General features: G+C 29.9%; 1 protein-coding gene across 1 annotated transcript; it reads left to right on the top strand.

Moving 5' to 3' along the window:
• The first annotated feature begins 207 nt into the window (after window positions 1–207).
• Window positions 208–4,735, top strand: LOC114405967 (putative disease resistance protein At3g14460). Its single transcript, XM_028368498.1, has 3 exons — window positions 208–4,157; window positions 4,300–4,371; window positions 4,524–4,735. The coding sequence occupies exon 1, from the start codon at window positions 382–384 to the stop codon at window positions 4,135–4,137; it is 3,756 nt and encodes a 1,251-aa protein (XP_028224299.1). The 5' UTR covers window positions 208–381; the 3' UTR covers window positions 4,138–4,157; window positions 4,300–4,371; window positions 4,524–4,735.
• The last annotated feature ends 8,347 nt before the right edge of the window (window positions 4,736–13,082 follow it).

The raw sequence follows: 13,082 nt of genomic DNA, 5'->3' as shown, positions 1-13,082 counted from the left end.
TATTATCAATTATTTTAACTTTTTATAAAATCATGATTCAGATCTTTATACAATAACATATCTCATCATGTGTTAGTTGTTTATATCATCACTCTTTAAATCTCTTGAGTCTTTAGTTTAGAGGAGCTAAATTCAAAATAGAAATATCAAGAAAGTAACATATGTGAGGATCAAAAGTAAAGAGACTCCCAACGTGATAAGTCACCCACCACCATAATAATACAAATAATAAAAATAAAAAAGACCATACTTTTGTCTTGCACAGCAGAACGAGTGAAGGTGAAGAGAGTTGACTTAAGCCAAATCTCATCACATCAGTTCATAGCAACCAATTCCCTTGCCTTTGTCTTTCTACTCTGATCATCTTTTGTTCTTGAGATAATGGCAGCAGCACTGGTCGGTGGTGCCTTTCTCTCTGCTTTTCTTGATGTGGTTTTCGACAGGCTGGCTTCACCTGAGTTTGTTGACTTGATCCTTGGAAAGAAGCTTAGCAAGAAGTTGCTTCAAAAGTTGGAGACCACTCTCAGAGTGGTTGGAGCTGTGCTTGATGATGCCGAGAAGAAACAGATCACAAACACCAATGTCAAACACTGGCTCAATGATCTCAAAGATGCTGTCTATGAAGCCGATGACTTACTCGACCATGTTTTCACCAAAGCTGCCACCCAAAACAAGGTAAGAGACTTGTTTTCTCGTTTTTCCGATAGGAAGATCGTTAGTAAGTTGGAGGACATAGTTGTCACACTTGAGTCTCATTTAAAACTCAAGGAGAGTCTTGATTTGAAAGAGAGTGCAGTGGAGAACTTGTCATGGAAAGCTCCATCAACATCTCTGGAAGATGGATCTCATATATATGGTAGGGAGAAAGATAAGGAGGCCATAATCAAGTTGTTGTCGGAGGATAACAGTGACGGTAGTGAAGTGTCTGTGGTTCCTATTGTGGGCATGGGTGGGGTTGGAAAAACTACTTTGGCCCAATTGGTGTACAACGATGAGAATTTGAAAGAGAAATTTGATTTTGATTTTAAGGCATGGGTTTGTGTTTCTCAAGAATTTGATGTTCTGAAGGTCACAAAAACTATAATAGAGGCGGTTACTGGACAGCCTTGTAAATTGAATGATCTGAATCTACTTCATCTTGAATTGATGGACAAGCTGAAAGATAAAAAATTCTTAATTGTCTTGGATGATGTTTGGACAGAGGATTATGTTGATTGGCGTCTTCTTAAGAAACCATTTAACCGTGGGATTATTAGGAGAAGTAAAATTCTTCTAACAACCCGCAGTGAAAAAACAGCATCTGTAGTCCAAACTGTTCACACCTATCATCTAAACCAATTGTCGAATGAAGATTGTTGGTCAGTGTTTGCGAACCATGCGTGTCTTTACTCCGAATCGAACGAGAACACCACAACACTAGAAAAAATTGGAAAGGAGATTATTAAAAAGTGCAACGGACTGCCTTTAGCAGCAGAGTCGCTTGGAGGCATGTTGAGAAGAAAGCATGACATTGGGGATTGGAATAATATTCTCAATAGTGACATTTGGGAACTTTCTGAAAGTGAGTGTAAAGTTATTCCAGCACTGAGACTTAGTTATCATTATCTCCCTCCACATTTAAAACGATGCTTTGTTTATTGTTCGTTGTATCCACAAGATTACGAATTTGAAAAAAATGAATTAATCTTGTTGTGGATGGCTGAAGATCTTTTGAAGAAACCAAGGAAAGGTAGGACTTTAGAAGAGGTTGGTCATGAGTATTTTGATGATTTGGTTTCGAGATCATTTTTCCAACGTTCAAACACAAGTAGAAGTAGTTGGCCTTATGGCAAATGTTTTGTGATGCATGACCTCATGCATGATCTAGCCACATCACTCGGTGGAGATTTTTACTTTAGATCAGAAGAACTTGGGAAAGAAACAAAGATCAATACTAAGACTCGTCATTTGTCATTTGCCAAATTCAATTCTTCAGTCTTGGACAACTTTGATGTTGTTGGTAGAGCAAAATTTCTGAGAACTTTCTTGTCTATTATCAATTTTGAGGCTGCTCCATTCAACAACGAGGAGGCACAATGTATCATAGTGTCGAAGCTTATGTACTTGAGAGTTTTATCATTTCATGACTTCCAAAGTCTGGATTCTTTGCCTGACTCAATAGGTAAATTGATCCATCTGCGCTATTTAGATCTCTCTCGTTCAAGTGTAGAAACACTGCCAAAGTCAGTGTGTAATTTATACAATCTGCAAACTTTGAAGTTGTATGGTTGCATCAAACTGACTAAGTTGCCTAGTGACATGTGCAATCTTGTTAACTTGCGTCATCTTGGTATTGCTGATGCTCCTATAAAAGAGATGCCGAGAGGAATGAGTAAATTAAATCATTTACAACATCTGGATTTCTTTGCTGTGGGCAAGCACGAAGAGAATGGAATCAAAGAATTGGGAGCACTTTCAAATCTTCGTGGTCAACTTGAACTTAGGAACTTGGAGAATGTTTCCCAAAGTGATGAAGCGTTGGAGGCAAGGATGATGGATAAAAAACACATTAATAGTTTACAGTTGGAATGGTCTGGATGTAACAACAACAGTACCAACTTCCAACTTGAAATAGATGTGCTTTGCAAGTTACAGCCTCACTTTAACATTGAATCGTTGGAAATAAAAGGTTATGAAGGAACCAGATTTCCAGATTGGATGGGAAATTCTTCCTACTGCAATATGATTAGTCTAAAATTGCGTGATTGTGACAACTGTAGTATGCTTCCTTCACTTGGACAACTACCTTCTCTCAAGGTCCTTAAGATTGCACGATTGAATAGGCTGAAGACTATTGATGCAGGTTTTTACAAGAACGAAGATTGTCGTTCTGGGACGCCCTTTCCCTCCCTTGAATCTCTGGCCATTCATCAAATGCCTTGTTGGGAGGTGTGGAGTTCCTTCGATTCAGAAGCTTTTCCTGTGCTTGAAATTCTTGAAATACGTGACTGCCCCAAACTAGAGGGAAGTTTGCCGAATCACCTTCCTGCTCTGAAAACACTTACAATTAGAAATTGTGAGCTGCTTGGCTCTTCTCTCCCAACGGCTCCCGCCATTCAAAGTTTGGGGATATGTGAAAGCAATAAAGTAGCACTGCATGCGTTTCCTCTCTTGGTAGAAACTATAGAAGTAGAAGGAAGCCCAATGGTGGAGTCCATGATAGAGGCCATCACTAACATCCAACCAACTTGTCTCTGGTCTTTAACATTAAGGGATTGCTCGTCAGCCGTGTCATTTCCGGGTGGTCGTTTACCTGAATCACTGAAGACTCTGCGTATCAAGGATCTTAAAAAACTGGAATTCCCGACGCAACACAAACATGAGTTACTGGAAAAACTGTCAATAGAAAGCAGTTGTGATTCACTCACATCTCTTCCATTGGTTACCTTTCCAAATCTCAGAGATCTCACAATCGAAAAGTGTGAAAATATGGAATATCTTTTGGTTTCAGGGGCAGAGTCATTTAAGAGTCTGTGTTATTTGTTAATTTACAAATGCCCCAACTTTGTATCATTCTGGAGAGAAGGATTGCCTGCGCCCAACTTGATTACTTTCCAAGTTTGGGACTCTGACAAGTTGAAGTCGTTGCCTGATGAGATGAGTACTCTTCTCCCAAAGTTAGAACGTCTCCTCATATCCAACTGCCCAGAAATTGAGTCGTTTCCAAAACGGGGTATGCCACCTAACCTGAGAATAGTTTGGATTTTCAATTGTGAGAAACTACTGAGCGGCCTAGCATGGCCATCCATGGGCATGCTTACTCATCTCTATGTTGGGGGTCGATGTGATGGCATCAAGTCCTTCCCTAAGGAGGGTTTGCTGCCTCCCTCCCTTACGTCTCTGTATCTAAGTGGATTCTCAAATCTGGAGATGTTGGACTGCACGGGGCTTCTCCATCTCACATCCCTGCAAGAATTAACCATAGAGAGTTGTCCTTTGCTGGAAAATATGGTGGGAGAAAGGCTTCCTGTCTCTCTAATAAAATTAACAATAAAGAGATGTCCTTTGCTGGAAAAACGATACCGCATGAAGCACCCTCAAATTTGGCCTAAAATTTCCCACATCCCTGGCATTCAGGTTGATGATAGATGGATTTAGCCACCAAGGATGACCAACAGGTATCTTCTAAGTCTAACCAACTAGAAAACTATTTCTGTCAAGGATATGTTTCATTTCATGTCTTTCTCCTTTTACGTTTTACTAAATCCAATTCATTCTGAAATGGAAATTGACCTTGTATATATGTTACTGAATCTACAGAGAATCAACAAATCATCAAAGGCAACGTGGAAATTGACCTTGTATATATGTTTCGAAGAAGTAACGATACAGGTACTAAGTAACAACATTGATAAATACTTAAATATAATGATTCTCCGGAAAAATGTTACACATCAGTATTGTTATATTCTAACTTAATTTCTCCTTAAGATTATTGAGGCCAGAGTGAAAATGACCGTGGGAAACTTATTTTTGTTTTTCAGATATGGTTGATTGGCCCGGAGAAACTGTACTTACCCATGAATCTAAGTTCAAATTTGAACTAGTGCTAAATGTAACTTTTGATTTAATTGACGTCAAATTGACACTTTCTCAATAGTTGAATTTTCATTTGTGAAGTTTTTCGTTGGGTACAATGTGAAGGATGAAATGGTATACCAAGTGAACTTTAGAAGGATTGGATGATTTCAGCTTATCTCTTATCCTCTGTCCTATAAATTAATAGTGGTATGATTATTCTAAAAATATGATAGATATGTAGATACGTAAGAATTGATAAAAGCATAATAAATATACAATTGAAATTCGGTAAATTGAAGAACATACATACTTCTTAGACATTGCTAAAAACAAAATCAAAAATTTGTAGATCATTTTTTCCTATTGTTCACAAATAAGAATGGTACTATCAATGATCAATCTCATTTCTTTCTTGAAATTATCTATAAACAAAACAATTTTCATATTTGGTTCATCAAGAAATAATACTTTTTATATTTCTATATTATACTTACTTCTATGTTACATGACTATATTTGATTATCAGAATTTTTTTTTTAAAGAATTGGTCACTTCACATATATGTACCAGTGAAATATATCAATATATTGGTATCAGATATAGATGCATGAAGCAAATTAAAGTATCAGTACTTTGTAGCAAAACACATTCTTCAAATCATGACATGAGGTAAAAAAATATGATGATATTTTTGTAAGTATTGGAAAAAAAAAAGTAAAGCTTCTGAAATCAAAGAGACTCTAATTTTCCACAACATCCTTCAATTGGGCCCAAGCTTCCTTTCCTATTGACAAATAACTGGTTGTTAGTGCCAGCTTTTTCTTTTTTCCAGTTTTCCATTGATGGTTAAAAGCTAATATGAACCTGTCACTCCTTAAAATTTCCACCAAAGTTTGGTAAATAAATATATAGGAGAGTGAATAATGCAAGCCTTGCATTCTATCTCTAAGTTACTAGGTATATGAAACAGGTATGGGTATGGTTTTAGAAGGTACGTGGTTCATCACTATTTATATTATTACTACAAGAACCAGGTAAACTTTATTATGGTACAGTAAATTTGGTGTGAGGTTGTAACTACGTTATATCCATCTAACTTAGCACGATAATTAAATTTAAAAGCAAAAAGATAAGAAAAAGGCCAATCTAACAATTGTTACCTCTCTTGCATGAAAAAATCAGAAACAAAAGCCCCACTCTTTCCTCCATGGTGCCTGTAATTAACAAGCACTTCAAAAATCAATGTTAATTAATTAATTTCCATCAGAAAAAAAAGACAGAAGCTAATGAAATTTAAGGGGTACAACAAAGATTTGTAGAACGATCATTAATATTAGTGCAACACATCATGATGAAGTGCATGACATAATAATAATGTGAAACCAATCATGATAAGAACAGAAAATAAATCAGTGCAATTACATGATCAGAAAATAAAGAGGCGATATATCATGTTCCTATTGATCAGACAATATGACAACGTGTTAAACAAATGTGTCAGGTGCAACAATGAGGGGATAGAGAAGAGAAGGATGATAAAGAATGTGGTTATGACTTCTACAAAGTCGAATTATTTACTTTTTTAATTTTTTATATTTTCCTTTTCACTTTTCTAATAGTTGTCCGATTAAGAGGAGTTTATAGAGTAGATTAAATTGGTTTTGAAAAAGAGAAATATCATCTTATACAATTTTTGGTTTTCTTAATTCATTGTTCAATTGATGTAGTTTAAAATTTAAATATGATTTAATAAGTCTGGATTGATCTCGATCTTAAGTTTTAATTTTAATACTATTTTTTCAAAAAAAAAATATTGAAGATATATAATAACTGTGATACAAAGTAATTTAAAATATTTCACCAAAAAATGTAATTTAAAATATCACATATATATAAATCATTTTAAAGCTAATAGTAATATTTTCTAAAAAGAAGCTAAAAGTATATCTCTGTTATACAAGTTGATAATTATATTTATATATACTTGAATAGTTACTGAATATTATATTTAATTAAATTTACTTTTCATAAATAATTTTTAAGTAATGTAATAATTTATATATATATATATATATAATAAATAAAAATATAAACATCGATGATATCATAAAATTTTGGTAATAATAATTTTTTTAAAAAATTGTGAATTAACTAACCTTTCAGGTTCTAGAGTAATTTATTAATCCAAATTGCCTTGAAGCATATTCCCATGCAAGTCAAGTTGAGGGACTTGATGGAGGCCATTTCTGAAATAGAGTTAGGAGAAGTTATTTTCAGCCAACGAGAGATTCTGCAAGCTCCCTAATTTACCAATTCCCAATGGCAAGGATGAGGAAAAGAGTTTATAAGAGATATCCAAGAATTCAAGGCTTTTGAAATCAGCAATGTTGTCAGGTAGTGTTCCTCATATGGCAAGGATGAGGAGACTTTATTTCATGTAAAAAATATTTTCCTAGGAGTATATATATGATATATGATTATGTTGGGTCATATTTATGGTATCTCAAGGTTTCAATTGACAGTTTTGGCTATCTCGGAAATTTTCCTTGTACCAAAATATTAACAATTGAAACATGTTTCAAATCCAGTTACTTTTGGTACCATAGAATTAAAATTAATTTATTTCAAATACATTGTATTCTTAATATATTAAATATGTTAATTTGTTATTTTTTTAAAAAAATAATCATTAGAAACAAGTTCCGGTATAGGAGGCATTAACGTTCCGTGACATCCCCACTCTTGCATGGACATTCTGTGCAGAGAAACGATGGGTGGATGGAGGTAAGATTGGGTGAGTTCTATAATAGTCACTGATGAGAACCCCAAGAGCAGCATTGAAGTTCGAGGAATCCAAATAAGACCAGCGTAAATTATCAATTTCATCTCTTAAATAGTCACTAAAATAAAATATAAATTAATCCTTATACATTGATAAAATATTTCAATGTATATATGCATTAATGGATATTCAACACTTTAGAAATTACTTATATATGATTTTGTTATTTTAAGGACTATTTATAAGAAAGAGTAATACTCTAGATATCAAATTGGTAGTTAATTTAATTACTCTTGAAATAAGCATGCTCAATTTATAATATGTTGTTTTGTTGGCAATTAAATATGCACACCCTCTCTAGAATGGTGTGTAGTATGTACTTTTCTGTATATGTATACTTTTGCTTGCATAGATCCCAAAACAATTGGGTGATTTTGATTCTTCTATAAATTTTCTTATAAATATTTAAGAATTTTTTGCTAACACAAGACTGGTGATATGATGTTAAGATTGACATAACAAGGACGTGAGAGTTCAATTTTTCACATGCCATGTCACCCATCATAGTACCTTGTTGGCATGTATTAAATAATATGACTTTTGTATAAATTGATCTTGTTTTGTGAAATAAGTAAGTACAGTACATTTTATTTGATAGAATCAAAACTTATCATATTTATCATTTATAACTTAATAGTGATTTGTAAAAGGAAATATTAATTAAAAATATCAAATAGGTTTTGACATAATCGCACCTCGTGCAGATTTGACAAAAAAAAAAGAATTCTTACAATATATTTTTCTTCATATTGGTGTTAAAATTAAATATATGTGACTGGTGCAACACTTATATATATATATATGATGCACAGGATTGGTGCAATTACACGATCTGGAAACTATAGTCACTCAACTGTATACGCAGGAACTGCAACAATAAATTTTAAAATAAAATATTAATTACAAATATAAAATAGGTTTTGACAAAATCGATCACACCCCGGGCAGATTTGACAAGAGATAATTCGTAAAAATTCTTCTTCGTCAAATTGGCGTTAAAATAAAAAAGGAAGGCTATTTAACACAAAACCTTCCTTGCACGAAGTGCACAAATCCACTTTTAAAATACAAGATAATTTTGTTTTAAAAATGCAATCAGCCACCAAAGAGGTAGAGGTGTATCTGGATTGGTTTAGGTTAGGTTTGATCAGATTTGTGATCTAATCAATTATATTTAAATGATTGATTTGAGTTGACTTTTTTTAAGTAAAACTTAACCAAAATTAGCATGGTTGTAAACAGTTTCAATTGGTTTGACTTATCAAAACATTTAAATGTTATTTTTTAATTTAATATTTGTATAAGTTAAAATTTTTATTGATTAAAATATGAAAACATTACTTATATAGAAGATGTGAGGTGTGGGACTGAGTGAGGTGGCAAAAAGATGTCAAGATGAGAGTTGAACTCTAAATTTTGTGAGTGAAATTTAATTTGTGAGAAGTTAATGAAAAAAAAAAGAATCAACATGATCTCACTCACTCTTAGTTAAATCAGTAATTGATTTTTTTAAAAAAAATAAAAAATATATTATATATAATAATAACAATTAAATACAATTGGATTAACAACTAATGAATTTAAATATTAAAATTTATGATCCAACCTAAAATTTAACATGTCTTATCTAAATATAAAAATTATTCAACCTAAACTATTTGATCGAATTCATTTGAGTCAACTTAAATTGATGAGTAACTCATACAAGTAAACACTCTAAGAGACCATCCTTCATTTATCATTTTACAAAAACCTAGTCTTACAAACTAGCATACTTGTAAAATAAATATCCCGATTCCAGCTCCGCTTTCACGAATGGGTCTTGCCATTGACAACTACTTTCTCCATTCTTTTTATTCATCTTGTAGAAATTAAAAAATGTAACTTAATTTTAATAACATAGTTATGAGATTTCCTATTTTAACCTTTTATTTCATTTTTACTTCTCATTAAATACATATATCTAAATTAATTAATTATTAACTGAAAACTAAGGGTATAAATACAATTGATTAAAGAATTATTAAAGTTATTTTGAACTTTAAAAACGATATATAAATAGAAATAAAAGTCTTTCATAAATTCAACAATTAAAAAGGATTAGCGAAAATAACAAATTGCAACACTTATTATTATTATTATTATTATTATTATTATTATTATTATTATTGTAATTATTAATAATATTATTAAACATATTTATTCAGTGGAAATAATTTATTGAAATGAAAAACATTGGTAATTACCATTATTAAACATATAAAAAATGCAAGAATTAATGAAATGTCAAGCTAAATAAAGTGGAAAAGTATTTAAATTTTAATGAACTAAAAAGAGAACAATACTATAGGCACTAAACTATATACACATGACTTATCAATAATTTTTAAAATAAACATTAATTAAAAAATATAAAATGGATTTTGAAAGAAGAACAACAAAACTTAATACTTTGTCATTTTGACTTTTTAATGCTGCAGATGTTGTATTTGCAGGTATGGAAACTCTGTGGCAATTTCTGAAAGTGATTATGATCATAAAAGACGAAGTTACGTTCAAAGCAGCATTGGGCAACCTCCAAGCCATTCTAACACCAATAGTTCCGAGGTTGGAAGAAATCATCAAACAGGAGAGGCAACCAAGGGATGGGCTCCATGAAATAATGGAGAAAATAAGAGAGGGAACGCGGCTTGTTGATGATTACTTATATATAATTTTTTATTTTATTTTAAGGACTACTTATAAGAAACAGTAATGCTCTAGATATCAAATTGATAGTTAATTTACTCTTGAAATAATCATGCTCAATTTATAATATGTTGTGTTTCTATGTATACTTTTGCATGCCACATGGCAATTAAATAAGCACACCCTCTCTAGAATGGTGTGTATGTGCTTTCCTGTTGCTTTGTTTGAATACATGTATCAATTAAATAATCACGCCCACTCTATAATGGTGTGTATGTACTTTTCATTTTATAAGTAAGTGTGTTGTACTTTTCTTTTTAAGTCAAAATAATGAGGTGTACTTTTTCTTTATGAGATTAGAATGATCGATGTGTGCTTTACAGCATTATAAAAACTTAGCACAAGATAGTTGAATTTTTCACATTCCATGTCACCCATCATAGTACGTAGTTCCTTGTTGGCATGCATTAAGTCAATAACAAACTTCCATCTTAACCATATCTTTGATCACCACAAAAAAAAAAGTTATTAAATTTAATTACTACTAAATTGTTTATATTTCTTTTTCTTTTATTATTGTTTTAGTTTGTAAATTTGGGATGAGACTTTTTTAGTTTCTAAAATTATAAAAAAAAAATTAATCTCTGAATTTTGATAATTTTTTTTAGTTTTATGTGTAATAAATTAATATTTTATGATAATTTTAAAATAAAAATTTCAACAGCTAAAAAATAAAAATTAATGAACGGATGCTAAAAACTAAAGAATCTTGCTCTCAGTTTCCTAGGCTGTTGGTTAATGAATTAAAATGAGAAAATATTTAATGTAAAAATCATATGAAAATGTAAAAAGAAATCATGAATAATATTATTTTATACATTCCAATAAAAAAAATATCTTTTTAATTCCTTATAATCAATTAATACATTAAGAACACTAGTTAACATTTATCAGAATTAAATTAATTAACTTTGAAATACTTCAACTATTCAATTAATAAGCTTAATTTTCTCCTAGTTTGCATCACACACACACATATATATATATAGAGAGAGAGTTGAAAGGATGCAAACTTGCAATAGTATATATAATCTATAAATTGATTATAAGGAATTAAAAAGATAAATCTTTTTATATTGGAATGTTGTGTGCCATTTACGAATATCACATTCAGTTGTTTTCCAGTTGAATTTATAATAATTTTTTTTAATCCATAAATTTTAATTGTTATTTTGTCAGTTTTAATTAGTATGAGGAGTTAAAGTTATGAATTTTCTCTTTTTTTTTTTAACCATCCAATCAATATTTTATCTCCATTTACAATAAGTTAATAACTAGCAAGATACCCGTACATTCGCGCATGTCGCTCTCCTTTTTTACGCATATTCAAAATACACTTGCTTAAAAAACATAACCAGCTATTTAATATTTCTATTCTCTAAACATGAAAAAAAATTAGAATATTCAAGCAAAAAAAATCCTAATTTTTAGGCTATTTAAATCATTGTCTTCTATTATTTGAAAGTGGAAACTATTGTTCATGTTTTTACCTGTTTTATCTTTAAAAAATTTATTTCAATATATTTATTATGTATTGATGTAAAAAAAATTCAACACTATTATAATTAATTTAATTTTTGATATTATTTGGTATGTAATATTTTTTTTTATAAAAATACATTTAATAAATTAATATTAAAATATTTATTATATAATTATGCAAAAATGATATTTAAACTTATTTTATAAATATTAGTTAGCAAAATTTTCATACACGGAGTTATTAAACAAAGAGACAAAATACTATTTTGTAATAAATATATTAAATTAATTAATAGTGTAAAAGTTTCAACTAAATAATATAAATTATTCATTCATAAATTTATTTGATAAGATTTCTAAGTGAAATTGATTTTATAGGATTTTAAATTAAAAAAAATATGGTTGATTCTTTAATATGTTGTTATGTTAAATTTTTAAAGAAAAAGCTTTGTTACCCATAATAATTTACCTATAATGATGTTAAACATGATTGTCTTCCATGAATTTTATGATACTTTTGGTCTCTATCATAAAATAATATATTAATTAAAAGTATTATATTATTGAGTAAGTATTTTAAAAGTATTGTATTAAAATTTATATTCAATAAATTAATTTTAATACTTATTATATATCATGTAAAAGTGATTATAAAGTAAAATTGGGTTTACAAATTAAAAATAAATGTTTACTTTAAAATGATTTTATAGAATTTAAAAGTAAAATAATTATTATTGAATTTTTGGTTTGCATTTGTGTTAACTACAGGGTAATAATATTATTGTCCATACTGGTCTTGAGTAAAATTATATCTCGTGAATGATATTTGTGTTGTCTATCATATTTAAAATTATTTAAATTTATGATATTGTTAAGTCTATCTATGTACTTTGTGAAATACTTGAAGAGTTTTATTTTGTTGCACTTGCATATATATAAGATCTCCAGTAGGATTATTTATTTTTTGAATGATATTTCTGGTTTCTATTATGAAAAAATTGAAATTAATTTAATATATTATGATATTGATGAATTAATTTTAAATTATTTTGTAATAAAATATATTAAATAAATTAATTTTAAACGTATAACTTTATAATAAATATATTAAGAAAAAAAATAACTTGTTTTTAAAAAGTGATTTTTACATTCTTTTTAACTAAATAGAAGGAAAAATAAATAGATATCTTCATTCTTCTTCTTTTCCTTCATAACCAAACATGTAGCAGGATTTGCTTGGATATATAACACTCAAACATACTTTTTTTTAATGGTTGAATTTAATTTGGATACATATTTCACTTATATTTAACGATTTGAATTGAATTTTTTTAATTTTTTATCCAGCAAAATAAAAAATAACGGATCACGTTAATTTTGTATATGAACTGAATTTGATTGAATCCAACTGTAAGAGCTAAATATACTGATTCACCAGCTCTTTATTTTA

Source organism: Glycine soja, chromosome 3, assembly GCF_004193775.1.
Source record: "Glycine soja cultivar W05 chromosome 3, ASM419377v2, whole genome shotgun sequence".
Lineage (NCBI taxonomy): Eukaryota > Viridiplantae > Streptophyta > Magnoliopsida > Fabales > Fabaceae > Glycine > Glycine soja.
This window is presented reverse-complemented; position numbering and strand designations above follow the sequence as displayed.